Source organism: Prunus mume, linkage group LG5 (assembly GCF_029339155.1).
Source record: "Prunus mume cultivar Tortuosa linkage group LG5, ASM2933915v1, whole genome shotgun sequence".
NCBI classification, from domain to species: Eukaryota; Viridiplantae; Streptophyta; class Magnoliopsida; order Rosales; family Rosaceae; genus Prunus; species Prunus mume.
The window spans coordinates 1,280,355-1,307,212 of record NC_142702.1 but is presented as its reverse complement, the minus strand read 5'-3'; the positions used below and the strand labels follow the sequence as shown (position 1 = coordinate 1,307,212).

The following is a 26,858-nucleotide window of genomic DNA, read 5'->3' as shown; positions in this document are numbered from 1 at the left end:
ACTGATGCTTTTCCATTTTGTTTTTCATTTGAAATTAGTTGCAAATTTATTGGGCTGCTCTGTTTGGTTTCCGAGAAAACCTATGATTGTTTGTCTCTGGCATTTGAACTGTTCATCTCTTGGAAACTGATATTGGGCTAAAGTAGATGCTGCTACTATTTTGTGTATGTGTTTTGATTACTTTTTTTTAATTTCTTGTGCTGAGAATCTGAACCTGACGTTGATGATAGGATTTTGAAGCGATGGAAGGGTTACGGCAACTGGAGGCTTTGTGTGAGAGGCTATACAATTCGCAGGACTCTGTTGAGCGAGCCCACGCTGAGAACACTCTCAAATGCTTTTCTGTGAACATCGAATACATTTCACAGTGCCAATACATTCTGGACAATGCCGTGACTCCGTACGCGTTGATGCTAGCTAGTTCTAGTTTGTTGAAGCAAGTCACTGACCATAGCCTTGCTCTGCAGCTTCGTCTTGATATTCGTAATCTCCCTGACATATATCTGTTTGCTGGTCTTCTTCTTGTTTGCATCTTACCTTCAATGTATGAAATTGAACAATGTGGAAATTTGTGTAGGGAGTTACCTTATTAACTATTTGGCCACTAGAGGACCTGAGTTGCAGCCATTTGTGACTGCGTCCTTAATCCAACTCTTATGTCGACTCACCAAGTTTGGGTGGTTTGATGATGATCGATTCCGGGAAGTGGTGAAAGAGTCGATGAACTTCTTGAACCAGGTGATGGGACTTTCTTTTTATAACTTGTAGTTGTAACTTCTTCAAGTACTCAGCAATCTATGTTCTTTTGTAGGGTCTATTGTACTAACCTTCATATTTATTTATGTATGTGTGCATATTTAATGTGCATATATTTTCATCATGAACTTCTGTTTGTCATTTGATACTCAAAATTTTAGGATTCTGTGGCAATGCTGTTGAATTGAATCTAAGATAAAAATACTTTGAACAAACACTATCAGCCAGGAAACATACACTATCAACCACTGAATAAAAATACTGACACTATCAACCAGGACACATACAACAAAACTGCATTACATTGAATCTAAGATAAACAGAATCTTAACTGCCAACATCCTTCCAGTTCGCATATATATAGTACAATGGTACATCCCAAAACATAAAAGAAACTGAATCCTATAGAGAGGTCCAAAATTGAATTTTATCTCACAAAATCACCACAACCTCACCAGCATACTTTTCGAGTATTCTTCTATTTCATTTTTCGTCCACACCACTGAAAACACAACTATCGGACTATGGTTCCATCCAAGGATGAAAATATCAGCCGATATACCCCTTTTTTTTAGGTGTTGATTCAGATAAGAGAGGGGGGGATGCCTATTTCTTCCCTCTTATCAGCTATATATCCCCAACCACCCCGATATCCCGATATTTACTAATATTTCCTGATACCAGACAAATAACCAACAAATTTGTCTTCAGTTTTGAAATTAGTCAAAGGTCCCAGCCACTGAATCAATGCCAAAAACCAAGCTCTAATACTTAGTAGCTTCTCATTTCTTCTCTTCTCAGTAAGCAAATTTCTTATACTGTATTGAATTTCATGTGCTCCATTTGCTTTGTAATATTGGTCTATTAGAACTGTGCTACTACCTGTGAGTACATGTGCTACTCCTTATATTGAGTACGTGCTACTCCTTATATTGAGTACATGTGCTACTACTTAGAGAGTGAAGAGGTTGTGTTCCCTATTTTATATATTCTAGTCAGTACATTTTGCCGATAACTGTAACTCACAAACAATTTGTTTTACCAGGCAACATCTGATCACTATGCCATTGGTTTGAAGATATTGAGCCAACTTGTGTCTGAGATGAATCAGGTTAGACTTCAATCTTTTTTTCCCTCAGTCTATCATCATTAAGGCGATATATTACCTTTTAGTTACAGAAAGTTTCCTTGAATTTATTTATTTATTTTTGGTTATTTACTCTTGTCTTACTACCATCCTGTAGTTTCTTTAAGGCATCCTTGCATGGTTAGATGAATGTGTGTGTTTTGGATATTTATTTGTTGATTTTCTTCTTCATGAACATCAACAGAGGTTAGATTGAGCACTCAAAGTTTGCCCTTGGTCGAACATCTGTAGGCATGTTATTATTTGATTTAGTTTCACTATTGATTCGAAGTCATTTCTCAATTTTGCAAACAAGAATTGAACGAACTTTTGTTTTGTTTCCATCAAATGGCCTCTCGTTTTCAAACTATCCAAGTTTTTAATATATACTGACTAACATTTGCCTCTATGTTCATAAACTGCTAAATGGTCAGCCTAATCCTGGGTTGCCCTCAACTCATCATCGGAGGGTTGCCTGCTCCTTCAGGGATCAGTCTCTGTTTCAAATATTCCAAATATCCTTAACTTCATTGCGTCAACTGGAAACTAATGGTAATATGATGACGTTCGTTCTAAAATTGTTTGGGTTTCTCCCTTACCACTGCTTTCTAATATTGTACTTCTTGTGATGCACAGTTGCAAGTCGATTGCAAGAGTTGGCTCTTTCTCTTTCACTTAAATGTTTATCTTTTGATTTTGTTGGGACATCAATTGATGAAAGTTCTGAAGAATTTGGTACTGTTCAGGTATTTTCCTCTTTTGTTTTGGATGTTTAACCATTTGAAGGTCTTCCAAGGAGTCCCTTCTGTAATGGATCATAAATAATAATTTTCTAGTAATTTTACAGATTCCATCTGCTTGGAGGTCAGTTTTGGAGGATCCATCAACACTTCAAGTATTCTTTGATTACTATGCCATTACAAAGGCCCCCCTTTCAAAGGAGGTTAGTATATGTAATTTTCTGTTTAAATAATTGTTGATGATTTCTGTGATTGGAAGTTTTGTATCGGATGATTGAAGGCATATTTTTTTTCTTCCAACACTTTCTTTTAATTTTGTCAAGTTTTTAACTGGCATTTACTTTGGCGTGATACTGTGCTCATCAATGTTTGGCATATTTGGATTTTTTATAGCGAGTAAATCCATTTCAGCATCCTCATAACTCCAAAGATTTTTAATAGTGAACTGACCTAAATTGGTTGAGAAATCTTTGGAGTTATGATGATGCTGAAATGGATTTCTTGTCCGTTGCTTGTGTAGTTGTTTTTGTGATATATTAAAGTTCCTTCTTTTCAAAGGGAAAAGAAAAGAAAAGAAAAAACAGTTATGAGGGTGTTATGCATGTCATGGAACTTGTACATCATGTTAATTATCCTGATTCCTATGCGTACCGATGAAAAGAATAGGAAAAGGGCAACAAAAGAAACCAGTAAAACATCTGTATCTTTAATAGTTAAAAGAATCATATGAAGTTGCCCAAGTACCAGGATCATATGCAGCACGGTCCCCTAAGTGATTAAAGGCTATATGATCCACAAATGAATGACATATTTAAGGTTAAAATTAGATAAGCAAGAACCTAGGAGTAAGTGAGAAATACAAGATGAAGAAAGTTGAGAACAGTGCAAAACAGCTGGTGATTTTACTATATTTTCTAGCTAAGTACTCCACTTTTAGCCTTTGGAACCACTCTACAAGGTACATTGCTGAGTTCTTTTAGTCAAAATCTCTTTCTTTTGTCCTTTATAGCTCCATCAACCATGCGACAATGAAGAAAATGCCTTCTTGAATAAGGAACATCCCTTTCTTTTTCTTTTTATTCAATTTTATAATCCCAGCAACCATGTAGTGATGAAGACTCATTGCCTTGCCCATTCTGCTATAGCTGGTCAGGTGATGAAATGGCTCTGTGGTAACAAATTCTCTGCAGTTAATATTCTGCCTCGGACCCCAAAGCTGCATTCCACCGGAAATAAGAAAAAGAAGTCCTTAACTGTGAAAAAGTCCTTAACTGTGAACCCAATACACCTGCAAGGCGAATGTAGAACAATCTCCAACAGACAAGTAGGAAAGCTTCACCCCAATGCATGATGAACAAGGATCTAAATATCCTATCTTTCCAGAACATCGGAGAAACTTTGGTTTTATCAGCTCTTTGGGTAGTATTTCAGTGTTTCAGTGGAATTTCTCTCAAAACCAACATATTTAAGATAAATTTCGGCAACGAAGTAGAAGTGTTAACCAGTAAACTAAACATCTCAATAACACATGAGTAAACTAATGGGCTAACGATTTTGGGGTGAGGCTGTTTACGATTCACAACCAATGAATGTAGGACGTGATCGATATTATTCAAATACTCTGTATTGACAAATACAACCCATATTACTGAAAATATTCTCATTATAATCCTTGTTAACCGATAAAAAATCATTTGTCAAATCAATAAATAATTAATCCATTTTGTTATAAAACTTATATAATTCTATTCTATACAAATGAAAACAAAATTGATATAGATCTGATACAAATTATATACACAAATTATTAAAGAGTATTTAGATCACTTATAGTTTTCATTATACATGCCTTCTGTCTTGCATGGATGCGCTGTTTCAAAGAGTTAAATGCCTAATTTATGAAGTATTGATTGTAACATTTCTTAATGTTCCATTCTAAATTTCTGTCTTAAAGCAAATTTTGGTATTTGTTTTTATTTTCATTGATATTTCCACTGATACCGATACCTCTACCAATATCGATATATCCACCAATAGCGATATTTCTACCGATATTGATATTTCCATCAATGTTTCTGTAAGTCCAGAGTACTGTTATATGTGCGGGTATGTATATTTTAATCCTTACCTATGGAAGGTCTATAGCATGCAACATTCTCACAATTACTGAAACCAGGCAGATTGCAAATTTCTTGTAGTTAGTATGCCCACCTAGTCAGTCATTTGCTTTTACATTGGTTGCATTATAAGTTGTCTTAGATAATGTTTGGCCTGTAGGTATTTTCCAAATTTATGGTGTGTTTTGGGCAAGTAGCAATAACTGTTGCTGAGCTTGTATTGATGCACAAAGTTTTTATGAATATTTATCCAAGTGTGATCTGTAAGATGTTCAGTAAATTTTGCGATTTTAAAAGGTAACTAGGTCAACGCATATAGTTTTTAAGTAGGAAACCTAGTAATCTTATATTAGTAGAAAATGGTGAGTACACCAGCTGTCCACACAAAAGATACAACCCTCAACCTGCAAAAAACTAGACACCAAGAGTGTAACACAAAACAGCACCTAACCAGGCTGTAAACAGAATAAAGCCACCTAAGCTATGATCAAGAAACTTAAGACACAGAAACTTTGGTGTCCATGTTTAGAAGAAAGAATCGCAAGTCACGAAACACTGGAGTAGTTAAAGCCCAGAACGAGGTTCAATTTATCTCGGAATGATTGGGAATGCTTTCCGTGTCAATTTATATAATTCACATAAGGACATAAATCAAGAATATTACTGGTAAATACTAATACTGAATAAAGGAAAAAAACTCACTTTCGGGCTAATTTATTGCTGATGCTGGATATGTTGTTGATGGATCCTTGTCATAATGGCTAATAAATGTTTTATCTTGGTTTAATTATTTATTTTTTGTTTTTGTGTGTAAAGTACATCCTCTACTGTTTAATGTCTTGAAATTGAGTTTTCACTGTGGTTCTTTCTAGGCACTGGAGTGCTTGGTGCGACTAGCTTCTGTTAGACGTTCTTTGTTCACAAATGATGCCGCCCGTTCTAAGTTTTTGGCCCATTTAATGACAGGAACCAAAGAAATCCTACAAACTGGGCAAGGTGCGGTTGGCTTGTCCCTTTTCCGTTGCCGTTTGTTTGTAATGTATCTTGTACTCTAATGATGATGAATGGAAAATAATTTGTTTGTGTACATTTTTGGTAATTATTAACTCCTTAGATATAATACTTACTAGAAACTTACTGTATATGTATATATTTTATAAACTTATAGATATTATTTTGTTTTCCCCTTTTGCTTTTTCACGCTTTTGCATGAAAAACGATGGACAATTTTTACCCATACTTATTCTAGGTTGTAGTCTTTGCCATTTATTGATTGGGGCTAGGATTTGTATCTATATCAATGATTTAAAGGCGCACATCTGGCATGCTTCACTGCAAGGTGCATTCCCTTGCATCAGAGTGCCAAATGCAGAGCCCAAGGTAAAGGAGGCACTGTGAAGGTGTGATTTGTGCGTGATGGAGGCGCAAAGAGGCGCTGCGCGTCTGCACTCGCCCCGTGTCTGTTTCTCCCCCAACAGCTTAGATCTGGGCAGATATGAGCCATATCTGACCAGAGAGATGAGGGAGCAACCAGACGACGTCGATGCCAGTGAGAGATGAGAGATGCTGGAGGGGGATGGGGTTAGTGAAAAGCAGAGAAGAATAGGGCTAGTGAAACGTAGTGTTTCACTTATGGGCTGGTATTTTAATAAGTTTTCTCTTATGATCCCAGCCCTTATACTTACATGACCCAATTTTTATTTATTTCAGCCATACGTTTTATATCAATGCATATGACCCAAATATATATACATTTTATTATAATAATAATAGGGATTTAAGGCATTAACGCAGCGTGACTTATGCCTCGCGAGGGTTTCCATAAAATGCCTCGCGAGGGTTTCCATAAAACGCCTCGCTTTATGCCTTAGTATAATAAACATTGATCTATATTTTACTTTTTCCAAGTTTTAGACACTTGTCAGCTATTGAGCTAATACTGTAAATGACTGGCCTGAAATCTGATTGGTTAATTTAAGAATTATATGTTTCATCTGTTGGGTTTTGGTTTGTAATGATTTGTTTGGACTGAAATCAGGTCTTGCTGATCATGATAATTACCATGAATATTGTCGTCTTCTGGGACGTTTCCGAGTGAATTATCAGGTAAATCTTATTCTTTTTGGTAATTTTGATATCAGGCTTTTTCTTTGGTAAGAAATACCCAAGAGTCATTTTTGGTTTCTCTGGTTAATCATTTAACTACGCGCGTGTGTGTGTGTGTGTGTGTGTGTGTGTGTATGTAGTCTACATTTGATTTTGGATATTTGTTTGAGTAAACTGTTGAAATTCAATCTACCCCCTAACCCTTTTTTCTTAGAATAAATTTCCCTGGAACTGTTAAAAACAGCCAATTTCCCCTTACCTTCAAATGCATCACATTTCATCCAATTTGCTGTTAAAAGGGTCACAGGCCTCTCATGTGACACTTCAATCATTAAAAACATTATTTTTTTGGAAAAAAATGAAGAAAAAAAGAAGGAAAAAAGAGGAAGCACCCACCTTATTCTCCTCAGCTTCAAGCCTCCAACCTCCCCATCCCTCAGCTCAGCCAAACCAGCCCACTACCTCTCTCTGTGTCTCTCTCTGATATTAATTCGGTGGTGGGTTGTGGGGTTTCAAAGAATAAGAAGAAATGTGTTGGGGTTTGGGTGGTGGCTGTGATGGTGAGGGTGGACCCATGGGTGGGGGTGGTGGCTTCGTGGGTTGGGTGGTGATGGTGATGAAGCCATGCTGTTCCTGAGATGGAATTTGAGGCAGGGAGGAAGGGAAGAGAGAGAAGGCTGCAGGAGTGGTGCTGGGTACATGATATTCTTTAACGGAAAATGTGAGGAAATTCAACAGTAGTGGGTAGATTGGCTAATTTCATTGTTCAAGGGTATTCTAAGAAAAAAGGTTAAGGGGCATATCCAAAATTAGCTACAACTTCAGGGGGGATTTCAACAGTTTAATCTTATCTGTTTTTATGTACAATGATTATCTTCAGGGGTTATTGTTGTGATGATTTTGTACCTTGAAAAGGTGAATTTTGATGTGAGATTGTGTAGATAGCTTGTAATTTCTCATGCTGATTATGAATTTCTTTTTCTGGCATGTAAATCTTGCTTTGAGTTGATCAACTTTTTGCTCATGCTCATCGAATTTCTAAAATCTGTTGCAGTTGTCAGAGCTTGTGAATGTGGAAGGCTATAGTGACTGGATTCGTTTAGTAGCAGAGTTCACATTAAAGTCTTTGCAATCCTGGAAGGTTGACTGGCTTTCGTCCCTTTATTTTAAGCTTTACCCAAAGATTGTTGCATATTAGGCTGTTAAATGAAAACACTTCCACGATAAATTAGTGTCACCCTTGCCCTTGTCCCATGTATGGGGTCGGCAATTGATCTACCCTTCTTATATATTATACTATATTTTAAATCTAAATTTTGTAGATCCTTTCATTTTACTTCAACCCATGTGAGTCTTGATTGGCCTCACAATCTTTTGCCTTCTATTTAAATTAGTCTTCCTTTAGTTAAGTGCATCTAGTAGTCTATATTGTATGTCATACCATATAAGTCTAGTCACTCTTATCTTATAGTTCTTCATTGTCAATCCTAATGTTTCTTTAATTCACAAATTTTTGTTCTGTTTTGTTGTAGTAACTTTTACCATCTATCTTAGCACTACCATCTGTGCTTCATGGATGCAGTAGAAAATAATATTGCTGTAATTGCTGGTTTCAATATGAGGCCACTGAAGTTTGTTTATATTTTAATTACTTACTTTGACTCACAAAAATACCCTTGAAGGTAAAACAGTAAAAATAAATAAATAAATAAAGATAGAAGACAGCACAAGGTAGCTCAGTTAGGCAGAGCACCTCGTTTACACGGGCGGTTTGATAACCTGCTACTAATTCTTCTTCTGTGTTTCCCCACAGATGCATTGCTCTTGCTTTTTCTATAAAGTCAAAAATTTCATTCAATAAATATTACTTGTCCTAGTGTGTTTATAGCGCCTGGTGGCCAGAACTAATTATCTGGATTAAAAAATTGCAATTTGAATTACTGACAAACTTTTTCTTCTTGCCAGTGGGCCAGCAGCAGTGTATACTACCTTTTAGGACTATGGTCTAGATTGGTGACATCTGTACCATACTTGAAAGGCGATGCACCCAGCTTGCTTGATGAATTTGTGCCTAAAATTACGGAAGGTTTCATCACATCAAGATTTAATTCCGTTCAGGTATACACCAAAAGCTTTTCTGGGTCAATATTATAATTTCACTTTCAAAGTTGAGACATCACTCTCTTTTTCTTCTGTTACTATTTACAGGATGGATCGCCAGATGATCTTTCTGAGAACCCATTAGACAATGTTGAACTTCTTCAAGATCAGCTGGATTGTTTTCCTTACCTCTGTAGATTCCAGGTCTAGCCTCTACAAATAATATGCGCTCGTCTCTTTTTCAGTTTGAAGAAAATATTGTTTTGCAAATTGTTAATTGACTATTTTTGTATATAGAATTGCATTTAAATATGTATCCTGACATCGACATGTGGAACTGATTTGTTTTTATTATAATTGGCTCTGTAACCACCTTTCTTTGGATTGCAGTATGAAAGCAGTAGTTTGTATATAATAAACATAGTGGAGCCTATTCTGCAAATATATACGGTATGAGCATTTATAGTGAAGGATGCCTTTTGGAAATTAAAAAGAAAAATTTGTTGACTTCATGTTTTTGATAAATTCTTTTGAATTAAATAGGAAAGAGCTCGAGTGCAGACCAGTGATAACAGTGACCTCTCTGTTATTGAAGCCAAACTTGCTTGGATTGTTCATATTGTTGCTGCAATTCTTAAGATAAAACAATGTACTGGGTGCAGGTAAAGAAAACAAAACTACTTTTCCAATCTAAAGAAAAACTACATTTCTTCCTTTTCTTCATTTATCTTTTCCCTTCAATGCAGAGTGTACCATGGTATTGTTACTACAATTTATTTTTTTATTTTTTTATGTTTTACATTTTTCCTATGCAGTGCTGAGTCACAAGAAGTACTTGATGCGGAACTTTCGGCTCGTATCTTGCAATTAATAAATGTCACTGACAGTGGGGTACACAGCCAGGTACACAGCAGCAGGAATGACTTACCTTTTAAATTTTAGATTTGAAGTGAATATTTACCTTCCAATGCTACATTACTCTTATCTTTCTCTGCCAAATTTGGTGGTTTTTCGTGTCATGGTTTGATATAAAATTAATCTTACCTTCTAATACTAGGATACAGATACAGAAACATAATAGTATTTATTATGAAACTATAATATAGTTTATATTTTCTGGAAAAAGAAAAAGTAACAAGCGTCCCTGTTGGTTCCATTGCATTATTAATTACCACACACATTAAATAAGCAACCTCGCTTGTATTTATACTGTTCATATGCATTGAGGCGGGTTAATTGGGTTATTCCTCAGTCACCTTTTTTCTGAAAAGTATGTCTTTTTGCAGTGGAAATAAGGCAAGAAATTAGCTGTCTTTTGAGTACTTTGGTTAGAGAGAAATAGGAGAATCTTCGAGAACTATAGTGGGGATGTAGAACAGAATTCTTGGAAAAGAGTCAGGTTTTGGGCATCCTTATGGGCTTCTCTTTCTCGTTTTGGGCATCCTTATGGGCTTCTCTTTCTCGTTTTGGGCGTCCTTATGGGCTTCTCTTTCTCTAGCTTTTGGATCTTTCATTTCTGTAATTGTACTAGATTGGGGTGCTGCTGTAGGATAGCTTTTAAAGTTCGTATTACAATGTATGAAGTATATGTTAGAGATTTTTGTTTGTTAGGGCTGTATCAATTTGATGGTGGACTTCTGGTTCACTAAGTTTTGTATTGTGATTTTAGATCTTTAATAAAACTTTGTTTCTCTGAAAAAAAATAATTCCTAATATGGATGCAACTTGTAACATTGTTCACCTTTCTTTACTTTTTTTTAATCGCTCTGTCATTTGGCAGAGATATGGTGAAATAAGCAAGCAAAGACTTGATCGTGCAATCCTTACCTTCTTTCAACATTTTCGGAAGTCTTATGTGGGTGATCAGGCCATGCATTCTTCAAAGGTAATTAATTTTTCCCTTCCATTCTTTAAAGTTATGTTAACATTGCGCTTGAAGCTTCTCCTTTTGTTGCAGCAGTTATATGCCCGCCTTTCTGAGCTTCTTGGACTTCATGATCATCTTTTAATGTTAAATGCGATTGTTGGCAAGATTGCTACAAACCTGAAATGTTATACTGAGGTGAAATAGTTTTCATCCTTTGCTTATGTTAGATACTTTTCTTTATTCTGTTTTGCATTTTAATCCTTGCCTATTCTCAGAGTGAGGAGGTCATTGGTCACACCCTGAGTTTATTTTTGGAGCTGGCATCCGGGTTAGTTTTGTTATTTCAATATTTGGTTTAGAGCATTGGAGTTGCTTGTTGATTTAAGAGAACCTCATTTCCCTTAATGGTGCTTACTAAATGTACCACTATAATTCTTTTGGCAGATACATGACTGGAAAGCTACTTTTGAAGTTGGATACGGTCAAATTTATAGTTGCCAATCACACTGTAAATCCAGATCTGAGATGTCTTTCTTTTACATTTACAGCTTTGATTTGAAAATCTTGAGTCTCTTGTCTGAAAAGTTCTCATCTTGAATGTCTCTTTTCAGAGGGAGCACTTCCCATTTCTAGAAGAGTATAGATGTTCTCGCAGCAGAACAACTTTCTATTACACAATTGGTTGGCTAATATTCATGGAAGACAGCCCTGTGAAATTTAAATCTTCCATGGATCCACTTCTGCAAGTACTCTCTCTCTCTCTAACAGACAAATTTTGCTTATGTGCATGCTGTATATTCTGCACAAGTTTTCTTGTGCTCTTCGTTAAAATACTTGACCATACTGATTTCGGTGTTAAGTTCGCTATTGGTTATCAATGTGTGGTTTTCTTTCTCATAATAGGAGAGAATTTACAAACCTGCTATACAGTCGTTTGAATAAGAATGAATTTTATTAATGAAAGTGAAAACCAGAACAATGAACTTGAACAAGGGGCCCAGCTATCAAGAAAATATAGAATAACAGCTACTCATTGTTACAAGCCAACTAGAAGAAAACAATCTCTTAAGTTATTGCAAAATTCCAAATCCATATGGATAAATTAAAATGGTATTTCCTGAACCCTAGCAGAAACGGAAATCCCGGACCTTATCCCACAATAAACCCACTTCTACCTCACATTTGTTTTAATTTCTAAAAAAATTCCTCGTGGTCCTCTCTGTTTATTAGTCATTGTTGCTTGAGTTCTTTGAAGAAAGATTGTTGCTATTTGTGTATTGCCAACGTTAACTATTTTTGTAGGGTTTAATTTTAGTTACTCATGTACTGTATGTGGTATTTTAGGTTTTCATCAATCTGGAATCAACTCCTGATTCAATGTTTCGTACTGATGCTGTAAAGTATGCGTTAATTGGGCTGATGAGAGACCTTAGGGGAATTGCCATGGCCACAAATAGGTAAATACTTCTTCATTTTTTGAATTGAATAACATAATATTATTCTTATGCTCTTCTCTTTGAATGTCTTCAGTCGCAGAACTTATGGGCTTCTGTTTGATTGGTTGTACCCCGCACACATGCCGCTTCTTTTGAAAGGCATTTTGCACTGGTCTGATACACCAGAGGTAAAGGATATGTTAACTTCTTCCTTTATCGAGAAATTCAACAGGGTTCTAATGTCTTAAGTGGTTAAGCCAACAATGAATTATCTAAACTTTCATACTTTGGAACTGAACCATTAGTACTAATTAAGGATTTCCACATTTTCAGAAAGATTTTATTAAAATTAAATAAATAAATGTCTTGTGAAGCAAATGCAAAAGCCTGTTTCTTGTTCAACAACCCCTTTGCATTATATCTTGTAGCTTGTTGATCAGGTAGAATTAAATACTTAACTCTTGATATCATTGTTTTCTTCCAGTCCTGCACAAATCTCTCTCTGTATTATGTGCATGTCCAGCTACATTTGGTTCCTTATTTATTTCTTCCAAAGTTAGTGGTTCTTCTTTTCTCAAATTTTCAATACTTAATGCTGCAGGTGACCACCCCTTTACTGAAATTCATGGCTGAGTTTGTACTGAACAAAGCCCAACGTTTGACTTTTGACTCATCTTCTCCTAATGGCATACTTCTTTTCCGAGAAGTCAGTAAATTGATTGTTGCTTATGGGTCAAGGATTTTGTCTCTCCCAAATGTTGCTGATATATACGCCTTCAAATACAAGGGAATATGGATTTCTTTAACTATTCTCACGAGAGGTGAGACCATGAACCTCTTGTTTCTTGTAACAGTAATGTGGGTTTAAGAAAGGCCTGTTAAGGGTGAGACCATGAAATATTGATTGAATCATGGGCGACCTTAACAATTTCATTTATTCAATGGGAAGTTTAACTCACGAGTTGTGGTCCAGTGGTTGGGGGACTTGTTGGGGAACCGCCTGTTTGGGGTTCAAAACTCACTGAGGTACCTATCTCGCAATTATTGCTAGAGTTTCCTTGCCCCCTGAAGATTGTAGGGTTCGGCAGGTGGGCCCCAGTTTGGAAGCTGAGTCAGCAAAGCTGACAAAGTGGAGTTTTGGGTTGTCAAAAAAAAAAAAAAAAAGACAAAAAAAAAAATAGAGAGGAAGTTTAGAGATGTAAAGACTGAACATGCATCAATGTTTTATGTATGTAAATTCTTAAAAGAAATATGATTACTCAAAAAAATAATGTGACTGTAACAAAGACAAGCTAAAGAATCGATGAAGATAATTGGAGAAACCCCATCAATTCATGTAGTTCAACAAATAAGCTCGAAGTGAATAAATTGGAGATACTATAAGAAAACTGATGTTTAAATTTTGTTTTTCATTTCTGTTATTTGCCTCTGTGTTTTAATAAGAGCATCTCAACTTTTTCCTCTTCTTCCATTACTGCCATTCTTTTCAAATTGAAAACAGGAGACAACAAAATAAAGTTCTCTTTCAGAGTTGTACATTCAATTAAATTTTTTTTTCTAGGACAGAATTGCAAATACTAGTTTTTAGCTAGAAATGCTGTAGTGGCTGTTTCCCTGCTTTCCTGGTTGAATACAAATAAATAAATAGCTTGTAGAAATGTTATGTTATGAACTGATTGTAGCGTGTTCTTGCCAAATAACAGCTCTTGCTGGAAATTATGTTAACTTTGGGGTGTTTGAGCTATATGGTGATAGAGCTCTTTCTGATGCACTTGATATCGCACTGAAGATGACATTATCAATTCCTTTGGCTGATATATTGGCATTCCGTAAGGTACATGAACTTTTGTTGCAAGTCTTCTTTCGGCATCTATTAGTTTTGAATACCTGGTTGGATTTATTTTAACTAGAATCATATGATTTTGAATGTCTGCTTGTTTGTGTGCATACTTCATCCTCTAAGTTTGATTTTGTGGGTACTACTTGTTTTGTGTGTGTGTGTGTGTGTGTGTGTGGGTGGTGCAGAATATGAGATTCTAGTTAATAAGGAAATTCTGAGGAATTGGAATTTGTTGCAAATCATTCAAAGTGGACCAACTTAGTATTTTTTTTAATGAATAGTTAGTATTTAATACTACTTTAAATTATTGTAAATGAAGTTGGAACGTGCTTGAACTTCAGCCAAATTAGGTGTTTCAGTCATTCTGACACCAAAACCTGGTATAGGGTATATCCCTCCACCATTTTGTTGAAATTACATCGACACCTAATTTTTTTTTTGCTGGAAATTGTGGAAGAAAGCCTCAGAGTCCACCAAATTTCAGTGGAAATTTTGGAGGCTAATTAAAATTATAATAACAATGGCTGGGAAGTGGAAATAGATGTGCCATGCAATCCCTCGATCTCCTAAACAAATACCTTGGAAATAATCTTGTACAGGCTGGTCACAAGACTCTGCAACACCTCCAACAAGTCACCCTCGGCCATTTCCCAACAATTATCTTCACAGAATATGAATATGCTAATAGTCTTGAATTATGATGTATTTCATATAGGTTGTAAGGTTAACCACAGTTTCTGGAACGAACTATAAATTAAGAATTAATAAAACATAAGAAACGAAAAAAATAGTTGCTTCTATTTGTCCGAAGAAAAAATGGGAAATGAGAAAATGCTGTTGTTTGAAAAGCATGGTTCTGAACTTCTAGCTGAAAATTTTATCATGTGAATGCTTTTTTTATACTTTAAATATACCAGGCTCTTTAGTTTTCTTTTGCATTGATTTTTTTCTCTTGCCTAAAATTTGTAAGATCTTTATTTAGATTTTCTTCTATGTGCAGCTGACAAGGGCCTACTTTGCATTCTTGGAGGTTTTATTCAACAGCCATATAGTTTATATACTGAATCTGGATACCACTACTTTTATGCATATAGTTGGATCCCTTGAATCTGGGCTTAAAGGTCTAGATACAAGTATTTCATCACAGGTACGTGTTATGCCAACTTCTATGGGCGGAGGAACTCTTCTGTCAGTATCTGCATTTCTCAAATTTTTGACTCCAATTGTTGTCAGAAAATAACTTATTAGTGAACATTTTTTTTGCAATTTTTTCTTAATTTTTGTTCAGAACTAGAAGATCAGTCATAGAAAAATGTGTCCAAGTGAAAAAAAACTAGTCTGAAATGTAGAAATCTGGGTATTGGAACTGAAATAGAATAGTAATTTTAATTTGGAAAACAAATGTCAAAATTACTTAAAAAATTCATTCCACCTAATAAAGTTTCTGGCAAGCAATTGTTGTCCCGAAAAAAAAAGGAATCTCAAGTAGAAATGTGCTTATACCAATTGACCAGTTACTTTTCTTCATCCGCGATCATATTTTTCGTTATTTTCATTATTCAATCCTAAAATTTACCTTTTGTGCTAGTGTGCATCTGCTGTTGATAATTTGGCTGCTTTCTACTTCAACAACGTCACCATGGGTGAGGCGCCCACATTACCTACTGCTGTCAATCTTGCTCGTCACATTTCAGACTGCCCCAATTTGTTTCCAGAAGTAAGTGGGGGATCTGTATGTTGTTGCTCTAATTTCTGGGTTATATTACGCTTTGTGCTTAGTTAAGAGAATGTGCATTTCTTTTGGCATTGAGCTCCAATATTTAAGTGTTTGCCCTTGTCTCACATAATAACTTGAGGAAATGCATAAATCCAATTGACTTGTATGCATATGTTTTGCATTTTTTTAGTTCAATTAGTCCCATGTCTGGATGTCTGTGAATCAAGTGTTTGTGTACCTCAGCGTTAAGAGGACAAGGTCTAGATGTATATATGCTCTTGTGGACTTAGGGTTGGGTTTTGTTTGGGAATTAGGTGGTTATAGTTTGGTATTCAGAATGAAAAACTTTTTTTTTTTTTTTTTTTTTTTCTTTCTTGTTACAGAGCTGAATAGAATCTTGAAAGTTGAAAGTCTGTAATTTACAATATTGAAAAAGTTTGGTATTCAGAATAGCATTTTGTGTGAATTATGTGCTGTCAATGATGATTATAATTTTTGGTCTCGTGTCAAACTTATGCATGAAATCACTTGCATACCCCATGCATATGAAGTGAATTGCATACGCTTACTCTTTCTTTAGGTTTCCAAACTTTGATGACTTTTTATTATTTTGTTCCTCCATGATTACTCAATTTCTTAGGTTATATTAATAATCTGATTGTTTTTTTCTTTTATATGTAAAGATACTGAAGACGCTATTTGAGATTGTTTTATTCGAGGACTGTGGCAACCAGTGGAGTCTTAGCAGACCAATGCTTAGCTTGATACTTATTAGTGAGCAGGTGATACTTTTACTTGAGTGCATGTGTGACTTTTAATTTTCATATTTTACCATGTTCAAAACTTTTAGCCACGCACAAAACACATGTGCGTGCAACATCAGTTTCTTAAATGCCCCTTATTGGTCAGTTCATTCTACCTTCATCTGATACACTATTCAATTTTCTTTTCTCTGTGTGTGTGATGTTTGTGTGATACTTTTATTTGAGCGCATGTGTGGCTTTTTACTTACATATTTTGCCTTGCTCAAATCTATAGCCACAAACACAACAGGAATGCGTGCAACATTGTTTCTTAAATGCCCCTTATTAATCAGTTCATCCTATCTTCATCTGATACACTTTTCAATTTCCTGTTCTGTGTGATCCTTTTATTCGAGTGCATGTGTGGCCTTTTACTTTCGTAGTTTACCTTGTTCAAATCTCTAACCACAGAAACAACAAGTAATGTGCAACTTCGGCTTCTTAAATGCCCCTTATCAATCGGTTCATTCTACCTTCATCTGATACACTATTCAATTTCGTGCTCTGTGTGCTCGTATGTGCTTGTAAAGAATGTTTTCTTCTCTATTCAGCTTTCAGTACATTTCTTGGAAACAGAGCAGATCTCTCTCTCTCTCTCTCTCTCTCTCTCTTAACTGTGAATCTGGAAGGATCCACTTATTATGTATAGCACTCTCCTCCACTGTGCATTTCATAATGTAAGAACATATTCAAATGTTGTACGTTTGCCTTGTGTCCTAACAGTATTTGTACAGTATTTATATAGTCTTTAACCTTTCTCTGTTCTCATGGCCTTCCTGACCAACCAAAGGATGCTCTTCCTTTGTGTTTCCATAGAGAAGTTGCATGTTTGAATTCAGTGCCTTTTATGTTTTTGTTCAACTCATTGTGGTGGGCCAACTTTGTTAATTCTTCTTGTATCAGCATGGCCAAATTAGCTGAAACCCCAAACTACTTGGGTTGCATTCAATAAAGTTTTTTAGTTTTGTTTTTCATGAGAGAGAGAGAGGAAGAAAGAGAAAGAAGTGAGGAAGAGTGATGGGAGAATAGATAGAAAGAAAACCAAAAACTTCACCGAAAGGGATTTGCATTGATGGTCCCAACCTTTTCACTTATCCTATGTTACTTTATATTTTACTGAAAGGTGGTCTTTAACTTGCAGATGTTCTCTGATTTGAAAGTTCGGATCTTGGCTTCACAGGTCAGTTGTGCCTTACACTATTTTAAAGTGTTTTGAGTTATATATAGAATAATAAAGATCAAGTTAATTGGATGGGCCAAACATGAACTTTTTGTTTGAGTAACAATGAATTTTTCGAACAAAAAAAGTGCTAAATCACTGCCAAATCATCTTTTCAAGTCCTATATGTGTATTTTAGTGATAGGGAGAGAAAGATGTGATGTTGCAGACTGTAATTTGGACGATTGATCAGTTTGACTTTTTCGTGAATGTGTTTTCAGTCTAGCAACACAAGCATTTGTCATGCGATATAAATCTGACAAGAGAATAGTATTCTAGAACCCTATGTATCTCTTCAAATTATTGTCACCTGTACATGACTCTTTTTGCATTGACCTGCAGCCAGCAGATCAACATCAGCGGCTTTCACAGTGTTTTGACAAGCTTATGGCAGATGTTACCAGAAGCTTGGATTCAAAGAACAGGGACAAGTTTACCCAAAACCTGACAGTATTCAGGCATGAGTTTCGCGTGAAGTAACTCTAGTATTCCAGAACATGAATTGTACGTGCTGAAGATGTTAGAAGAATATTTTGCTGCATACTTCTAGTCGTAAACGTGGAGTCTCTGGTATTGGGAGAAGGGCTTTCCCTAGTTAGAAATAGAATCTCTGGTAGTGAGAGAAAGGGAAGCATATTTTTTGAAGTTCATGGGTTGGTGGAACTGGAAGGGGCATTACAAATTTTCTTGTGGTGGCCGTATAGGTATCACTATAAGGTTTGCCGTACTGGTGGTTTGTAGAAGATAGTGGTGGGTTTGACATGTAGTTTAAAATGGCCAGTTCTAATATTAGTAAATCAATTCTTTTGAAAAAGAAAAAAGCTAAAAAAATGGTGTACATCTCCTCAAGTTTATGTTTAGGGATGGATCAGTTGTAAGCCTGTACATTAACCTTTACATATTCTTTGTATTTGTTGATAATAGGAAAGAAAGGAAAAAGATTTAAATGTTTGTTCTAGTCTCTTGGGCTTCTCTTTTCTTGGCTCTTTTTGGTTTCACCTGGAATTCCTACCTAGAATTAGAAGTGGGGTTTGCAGGCCAGACATCAAGCACATTTGACAATTTTGTCTGCACCAAGAGTTGATTCTAATATCATCTAAAACTTTTAAATGTTCTATTTCTCTTGTTTTTCTTTCTGTTCTTATATTCTGAAAACGGAAAGGGCAAAAGCCGAACTTTGATTATCGGTGCAGAGGTAAATGCTCTAGAAGGCAGCCAAGGCTCTTTAATTTCTCGTGTTTAACTTATATTACGTTGACATATGAACTTCGATTAAATGGCCGTTTGAAATCAACTCAGGTTCATTGATATTCAATTCATTCGGGATTTTCTAGAACCTGGAACGTTTTCTATAATTTTTCTTCTAACCTTACCATGATTTAGCAATTGTTTCATGTTCTTCAACATATAATCCAACAAGCATAAATGTAACAAGTTAAGCAACAGTTTAGTATGTGTATTATTTGCCTAGAAACGTAATTTATGGTGAATAAAAGCTAAGAAAAGGAGTGTCGTTCAACGGAAGAGTGCTAAGAGCTCATGCATAATACCAATTGTTCAGATCCTCATGTGTAGAACTAGCTCTTAAAAACCAGCTTTGTTCAAGAACTCTTAAACAATTATTAGATAAGGTATTAAAAAAAATATGAAATCTTGAGTTCTAACAGTTAAGGAAGTGTGAGAGAGGCTTGATCATATTTTAGCACGCATGCCTAAACAAGAGAGTTTAGGCGTTCAAGTAACATCTGCCATATGCTTGTCATCATAGTTTGAAAAAATATGATCTTACAACATCGGAAGAGCTATCAAAGAAGGAACATGATTAAACCAAACAAAAAGATAAGGAAATTGATGACCATAAGTAGCAAAAGCATCCGCGGCCACCATATTGCTCAAGAAGACTTCTTGGAGTTAAGACATGCGAAACTCAACGAGAACATGTAACCCATTTGTTTTGACCAAAATACCCTTCAAAAAGTGGTCATGCACCACCTCTTTTGTCTACTTTTCTAATAGGGTTATTATTGCAAGTGACCCATTAATATAGTGGTTTGAAAAAAAAAAAAATCTTACACGAATGGTTCTGGTTTGAGTCCTTGCATGGGCGTGTGCGAGTTTAATGAATTTTGACCCTTTCAATATGAGAGGCTCCTAAATAAAAAATATTTATAATGAGGTTACTATTTCCCGAAAATAAAAAAAGAAAAGAAAAAGAAAACTAAAGTTATGAGACCAAAATGTAAAATCCTAAAAGTATAGAGGTAAACTTGTAATTGACCCAAAAGGCCAAAAACACTGACTTATAGAAATAAGGGCTTCAAGTTGAAAAACAGTGACTTATAGAAATAAGGAAAAGGTAGCTACTCTTAAAATTAAAACTGTCCGGTGAACACAGCTGCTTATTCTCGGTCGAACAAACTGTAAACATAATTCTCTCTCTCTCACTGAAGCATCATCCCCAGCAGGCAGCAGTAAATACAGCAAGCATAATCTCCCAAATGGTAAGCTTTCTGTTCTTTCTTCTAATTCTTTTAATTCAACTTAGTAGCAAAGTTTTGATTTTGGATTTTGGCGTAATTTGCTATTCTGAAGGCCATGTCATTTGTCACGTATCTCATGGCTGATAATCTGGTGATAATATGCAATTGGTCATCATATGTTCGATGAAATGCCACAAGAGATTTGGCTTCAAACGCTAGCACTGTATTTGATTTGCGGATTGAGATGTTGAACAAATCAACAGTAGTAAAACAAGAAGTTTATGAAGTGGCTAGTATTTGACAACATGGGATAAAAAATATATATACTTTTGCGCTGTGGTATGAATATGATTAGTACCCTTATGTCCATCCCAATGAATTTATTTTCTTGAACATATTTTGTGAGACACAGTTGGTACTGGTTCAAAGGATCAATTTTTATTTTATTTTTGTTCTTTTTGCTTTTGGTTGGTATACAACTGTTGAATACAACTCACAACAACGGTTCCTGTGACTAGGGTTGAAAGTGAGAGTGGGGTTGTATATGCTCATCATTTTGTGTTTGTTTTAAGCTCTTTTTGAGTATCTGCTCGAAGGATATGTGGTAATTCAGATATGTAAACATTTTTTTTTCCTCTTTTTCTTCTTTGTACAGCTATGTTCACTCTTTTAAGGTTGTTGATGGCGGGTTTGTTGTCAATCATCAACATGTACACGTCCCAATTGAAGCTGATATTCAGGAGGAGAAGTGCACTGAGATATTATTCTTCTGTGAATTCAGCACTATCTTCCATAACTCTGTCAGAGGATGAAACCTCAACACTTGAAGATACCGTTGCTGCTGATAATGGTTTTTTTCTGAATGCAAAAAGCTATCCTACTGACTTTAGAGGAATAAACGAACTTTATTGTGGTGGAGACGACATTTGTGAGCCTGTTGACACTGGTTTCTTGTTTTCCATTAATGAGAGACCAGATGAAGATGAAATGAAAAGATTAATGTTAATACTCGCAAAGCGTGGATGGAATCTTGGTTGTCAAAATGGGTATAATATCTATCTGAATCAGTTGAACATTATAGAGCTTTTGAACGATCTGTTTGAGGAGAGTTTGGATGCTAAACTTGTTCTATACTTCTTCAAGTGGTCAGAATGCTGTTCTGGATCAAAGCATACAATACAAACCATATGTAGAATGATACATATTTTGGTTTCTGGAAACCTGAATCATAGAGCAGTGGATCTGATATTGCATCTTGTGAGAAATCATGGTGACGAGGAGTCATGTAATTCATTGCTAGAAGTCCTTTATGAAACCCATAGCGAAATAAGGGTGTTAGAAACCACATGTAGCATGCTTGTCAATGGTTATATTCAGGAAGGCATGGTGAACATGGCTTTAAAAATAGCATGTCAAATGAAGCACCTAAACATCTTTCCTTCAAATGGGGTGTGTAACTCACTACTGCAGGCATTATTAGGATCAAAGCAGTTGGAATTGGCATGGGATTTTCTGGAAGTTATGCGGACAAGAGGGATGGGTTTAAATGCAGCTATGATGAGCTTATTCATTAATAAGTACTGTAGTGAGGGTGATCTGGAAAGTGGTTGGAAGTTGCTCTTGGAAATGAAAAATTATGGGATTCAACCTGATGTGGTTTCATTTACAATTGTTATTAACTCACTTTGCAAGATGTCTTATCTGAATGAAGCCACCGCTTTATTGTTTAAGATGACTCAATTGGGTATTTCTCCTGATCCAGTTCTACTTAGTTCAATTATTGATGGTCACTGTAAGCTGGGGCAGACAGAGGTAGCAATAAGCATATTGAAGATTTTCAATACTTCCCTCAATATTTTCATATACAATAGCTTCATTTCAAAGTTATGCACAGATGGTAATATGGTTGAAGCTTCTAGACTGTTTCATGAGATGTCTCTTTGGGCTTGCTCCCCGATTGCTTTTGTTACTCTACTATAATTGATGGATACTGCAAAGTGAGAGACATTGATAGAGCTTTTCAGTATTTTGGGAAAATGTTAAAAAATGGAATCACACCATGTGTTACCACATACACATCCCTCATTGATGCTTATTGCAAGTCTGGAAACATGGAAATGGCAGAATATTCGTTTCACAAGATGATTTCAGCAGGTTTGGCACCTGATGTTGTTACATTCAACACCTTAATGGATGGCTTTGGTAGGAAGGGACACTTACAAAAGGTTTTTGGGCTTTTAGATATGATGAATTCTTCCAATGTTTCACCTGATATTGTGACATATAACACTCTCATTCATAGTCTTGTCACAAGAGGATTTGTAATCGAAGCAAAAGAAATTTTGTTTGAGCTAATCAAAAGGGGTTTCTCTCTGGATGTGGTCACATTCACTAACCTTATAGATGGGTTTTCAAAGAAGGGGAACTTTGAGGAGGCCTTTTTTGTGTGGTTCTACATGAGTGAGCATGATGTGAAACCTGATGTAGTGACATGCAGTGCTCTTCTGAATGGATACTGTAGAGAGCGTCGAATAGAAGAAGCTAATGTTTTGTTTCACAAGATGCTTAATATTGGATTACGTCCAGATCTGATACTGTACAACACTCTGATTCATGGGCATTGTAGTTTTGGGAGCATGGATGATGCATGCACCTTGATAAGTATGATGATTGAACATGGTATCCTTCCTAATAACATTACTCACCAGGCACTTGTTCCTTGGGTTTAGAAAAAAAAGGGTAATGAATCCTGTAGAAACTGCAAATCTTAAGTTGCAACAGATACTGCTCAAATATGGTATTCATGTTGATGTTGATGAATATCTGAGAGAGCAACCAGGAAGCTGCAAGCAATTACCAGCTTGACCAGAGTACTAGATGCTCAGGTGTTCTCACTTCTCATAATCCGAGCAGGAGCTGAAGTCAGGCACTAGTTTGATGCTTGGGGTGTTCCTATGACTTCAGCACTAAGCGCATGCTTTGCTTGAGCACTAGCTCAATGCTCTGGATGTTATCTCATGCCCCAAGCACATGCTTTGACTTGGGCACTTTGATCACATAACAGATTATGATGGAGCAGTTACCAGTAGAATCTTTACGATCTCCAGTTACCTGATGTTAAGCCTAAGGATCATGAATGGACTCACTGAAAGTATAAGAGATAAGGAGCACTTACAAATGCTCAGACCACTGCAGAGTCAAAGATGGATTTTCTTTTTATCCTGAAGGTGAATAAGGTGATATTTTTCACTAAATTGTTCAAATTCCCATTGTTTGCTGCTGCCTATTGTTCAATCATAGTGCTTAAAGGTAGCACAAGAATGCTGCGTCAGATAATATGAATTCTTCCTTTGGCTTTCAAAAACTTTAGACTACACGAGATATTCCTTGTTTCCTTTTTTTTCTTTTTTATTTGTCATGGTTCTTCTAATGATTACGTTTAAATGTTTGGTCATTGGAATTAAAATTTTTTTTTTTCTTCTTCTTCTTCTCTTTTTTTTTTTTTTTTTTTTTTTTTTTTTTTTTGGTTGTTGGCAATATTCACCACATAGAAGCTGCAATGTATCTTTTGAAAAAGAATATATTGAAAAGCACCGTGTGTATCTAATGTTGGGAAAATCTTTTGCAAGTAAGAATGTCAATTTAGCTCCTGCACCATGTGTTTTCTCCCTCGCCGTATCTCCCCCTTTGTAGATCTTGCTTTCCTGTATATCCAAATAGACCCCTCCTTAGAAGATAAAGATGATGGGCTTATTACTTGCACATCCCCTATGGTAAGACCCAAAAACAGAGAATTTACTTTCCTTGGACGATACTTAGTCAATGACCATGGAACCCTTATAGAATACAAAATAATTAAAGGTTTCTAGTATTCCATTCTATCCTTCTCTGGTCTGAAAGTTTGGATCTTGGCTTCATAGGTTAGTTGCTTTCCTCTGTTTTTGCTTTTTTGAGTTGTATGAAGGAATAATAATGATTAAGCTAATAGGTTGGGTCAAGCATGAGTGTTTGTGTAAGAGCACCATTTTTAATTTTAAATGCATCTATTTTTTCAACCAAAAGCCAACTATTAAATCAGGGCAGCCAAATCGTCTTATCAAGTCTTCTGTAGCCGGACGTGTCATGGATTATCCTAAGAAGGGTTCGTAAATGTTCTAATATGATGCATGTACATTTTAGTGATATGAAATCTCTCTTTCTATCATTGACTTTTGTAGTCATGTATATTACATGAGATATTCTTACTTTGTTTAGAATGTTTCTTCTCATAATATTCTTTGTAAATATTTGATCACTGTAGTTAAACACTCTTCATTTTTTTTATTGAAAAGCACCACAGTATGTAATGTATGATCAATCTTTTGCAGATAAGAGTCTCAACTCAGCGCAGCTATCAAAGGTTAATGAGACACCAGTGTGGTGTTTGCCAAGAAAGTCAGGTGGATTCGATTTGGAAAGCAGGAGAGTTGAAGTTGCAAAAGATGGGGTTTGAAGATTATGGTAATGTACTATTGTATTGTGTGAAAAAGATATATACTCTTGAGAGTGTCCCAAAGGGTGGGAATTCTTGGTGAAGGGTAAGTCTTGATGACACTAGGATTGCAAGTCAAGATCTTCGTATATAACCTGCAAATGTCCATGATTCTTCGGGATTGAGATTCATCCATATATGGAAAGTGATTTGAGTCAGGATTTCCAGATGTGAGAGAAGTTAGCTTTGGATTCTGATACAGGCCATGCAGATCTAAGTTGATCCGAGCATTATTCGGCACGAGTCCAACTATACTGAGCACGAGTCCAAACTAAAGTGTTCATATAGCACCACAGAGTTGTTTTGGCTAGGTTGTATGGGGGTGGCTGTTTTGCTCTACTCTATGAAAAGCTCTTGCCTAGCACAATTGTTTTGATCTGCACAACACATCATTGATTGATGTGGCTAAACAATGACATGGAAGTTGTTGTCCAATGGAATTTAAGGGTACTTTGGTCCTGCGAACTCGTGGGGTAACACGTGTTGTTGTGCTCTGAGGTTGGCTTTTTCATGTGCACTCCCACAAAAATTGATAGTAACAACTCGTATCAATGAGAGTTTGTGATGGAGAATCATGAATCACATATAACAACATTAGGTAGCTTTTTGGAAATGTAAAAATTAAATAGGTTCTAAGTTCATAATTGTCCCTACGCGTTTTCGTTGTTTGAAAACGTTCCATGATAACATCATTATCAATGCTATATGTTGATGCCTAAAATTGGTTCAACAGAAAATGACCTCTTAGAGATTGAGGTCGGCAAACCTTCCAAACCAATTTGGCATGACCAAGCATGTCGTCCCCTAGAACGAGTTATAGTGCTTAGGGATTACACTTGTAAATAGAAATTAAGTAAGAACATTCAATCAAGCCACACAAGAGATTACATAGTTCACCCATAATCGGGCTACGTCCACGAGGGTATTTGATATTTTCACTATTGAATGAAGAAAGAACAAGAGATATAAAGTGTTTGATCCTCACAACCCATATCCCAATTACACCCATCACACTCATAATCATGATGAACAAGATCAAATATTGATAACATAGGGTTGAGTTCTTGCATGAGGATGTGGGAAGAACCCGGAGGAACCCTTTTCAAGTTTGAGAGTTGCCTTTATATAATAGTTTGCAGATAATCAAATCCTTGTAGAAGTAGGCTTCCTTATTAGCCTCAAAATAGAAGTCAATATCCGAATAGAATTCCAATTTATATGTGTAGGGGCCTTTTTTATTCCAGCAACTGCATATGAGCCTGGGCTGCTATAAAGAGCAAATGAGTTTTTTTTGGCCTCAACAATATGAAGCTCGGCCTTAGGGTAATTTTACCAACAAACACTATCAAATACATCTTTTTCAATATAAACTATCAAACTATCATTCAACCATCGATGCCCTATTCTCTTACAAAGTGGAATCTTCACAATATTCATAAGTGAAAAGGCTCTCTTCATTGAAGCAGTTGCAACCAACAAAAGTAAAGCTAATGTCACAAGCATGTATAGTAATGGATATACTTTGTCGCTCCTTGTGTCCACCATCTTTTATGCAAGACCACTAATTCCTTTTACTTCAAAAAATTCACTACTCAAATGCATGTCACTAATATAAGTCCCAAGTTGGTCTTCAAGCGCATCAGCTCTATCTCAGAAAAGTCCTTTGGATAAAATCGAGCAAGACAGAAGTAGCTTTTGCATATCAAAAGCTAAAAATATAATCATTTGGGCTCAAACATGTCATACAAAGAAGCAACTCCGTATTTGCCTCATTAAAACGATTATTTAGTTCTTGAAGTTGCTTATCAATGACCGTGTAAAAGATATCCACATGATAATGAATGAAGGTTTGTCATTCCCTCCACTCTACGCCGTGATCTTCTTCGAACTACGAACACATCATCCATGTTGAGAATGTCAATATTATGCTTGCCACAAAGGAAGATACTTTATCAAGAAAAAGCCCATCATCCATCCATGGTCATTGACTAAGGGCTAGTTTGGCAGTGTGCTTTTAAAA

At 35.9% G+C, this 26,858-nt stretch overlaps 2 protein-coding genes across 3 annotated transcripts; both read left to right on the top strand.

Moving 5' to 3' along the window:
* The first annotated feature begins 208 nt into the window (after positions 1 to 208).
* On the top strand, positions 209 to 18,785 carry LOC103330889 (ARM repeat superfamily protein). Of its 2 annotated transcripts, none has more exons than XM_089052141.1 (28): positions 209 to 483; positions 578 to 738; positions 1,802 to 1,867; positions 2,317 to 2,434; positions 2,519 to 2,628; positions 2,730 to 2,825; positions 5,612 to 5,735; positions 6,778 to 6,845; positions 7,900 to 7,986; positions 8,811 to 8,963; positions 9,054 to 9,149; positions 9,336 to 9,395; positions 9,489 to 9,607; positions 9,761 to 9,848; positions 10,726 to 10,830; positions 10,906 to 11,007; positions 11,088 to 11,140; positions 11,257 to 11,320; positions 11,424 to 11,558; positions 12,157 to 12,269; positions 12,343 to 12,436; positions 12,850 to 13,069; positions 13,952 to 14,082; positions 15,089 to 15,235; positions 15,677 to 15,805; positions 16,489 to 16,587; positions 17,750 to 17,788; positions 18,170 to 18,785. In XM_089052141.1, the coding sequence occupies exons 1-28, from the start codon at positions 243 to 245 to the stop codon at positions 18,305 to 18,307; spliced, it is 3,156 nt and encodes a 1,051-aa protein (XP_088908267.1). In that variant the 5' UTR covers positions 209 to 242; the 3' UTR covers positions 18,308 to 18,785. The 2 variants fall into 2 exon arrangements, with proteins under 2 accessions (XP_088908267.1, XP_088908266.1); XM_089052140.1 differs by having other exon boundaries at positions 10,903 to 11,007.
* Positions 18,786 to 20,182: 1,397 nt separating this feature from the next.
* Positions 20,183 to 25,315, top strand: LOC103330910 (Pentatricopeptide repeat (PPR) superfamily protein). The gene is given in 5 exon segments (XM_089053594.1): positions 20,183 to 20,328; positions 20,963 to 22,243; positions 22,246 to 23,024; positions 23,026 to 23,543; positions 24,675 to 25,315. Coding segments are annotated over 3 exon segments (2,205 nt in total). The 5' UTR covers positions 20,183 to 20,328; positions 20,963 to 20,964; the 3' UTR covers positions 23,173 to 23,543; positions 24,675 to 25,315.
* Positions 25,316 to 26,858: the final 1,543 nt, after the last annotated feature.

Excerpts from the sequence above, each read along its gene's own strand:
- LOC103330889 (XM_089052140.1), top strand. The coding sequence starts at position 243 with ATGGAAGGGTTACGGCAACTGGAGGCTTTGTGTGAGAGGCTATACAAT. Across the intron at positions 13,070-13,951 it reads TTTAACTATTCTCACGAGAG|CTCTTGCTGGAAATTATGTT; the intron begins GTGAGACCATGA and ends GCCAAATAACAG. Across the intron at positions 17,789-18,169 it reads TTCGGATCTTGGCTTCACAG|CCAGCAGATCAACATCAGCG; the intron begins GTCAGTTGTGCC and ends ATTGACCTGCAG.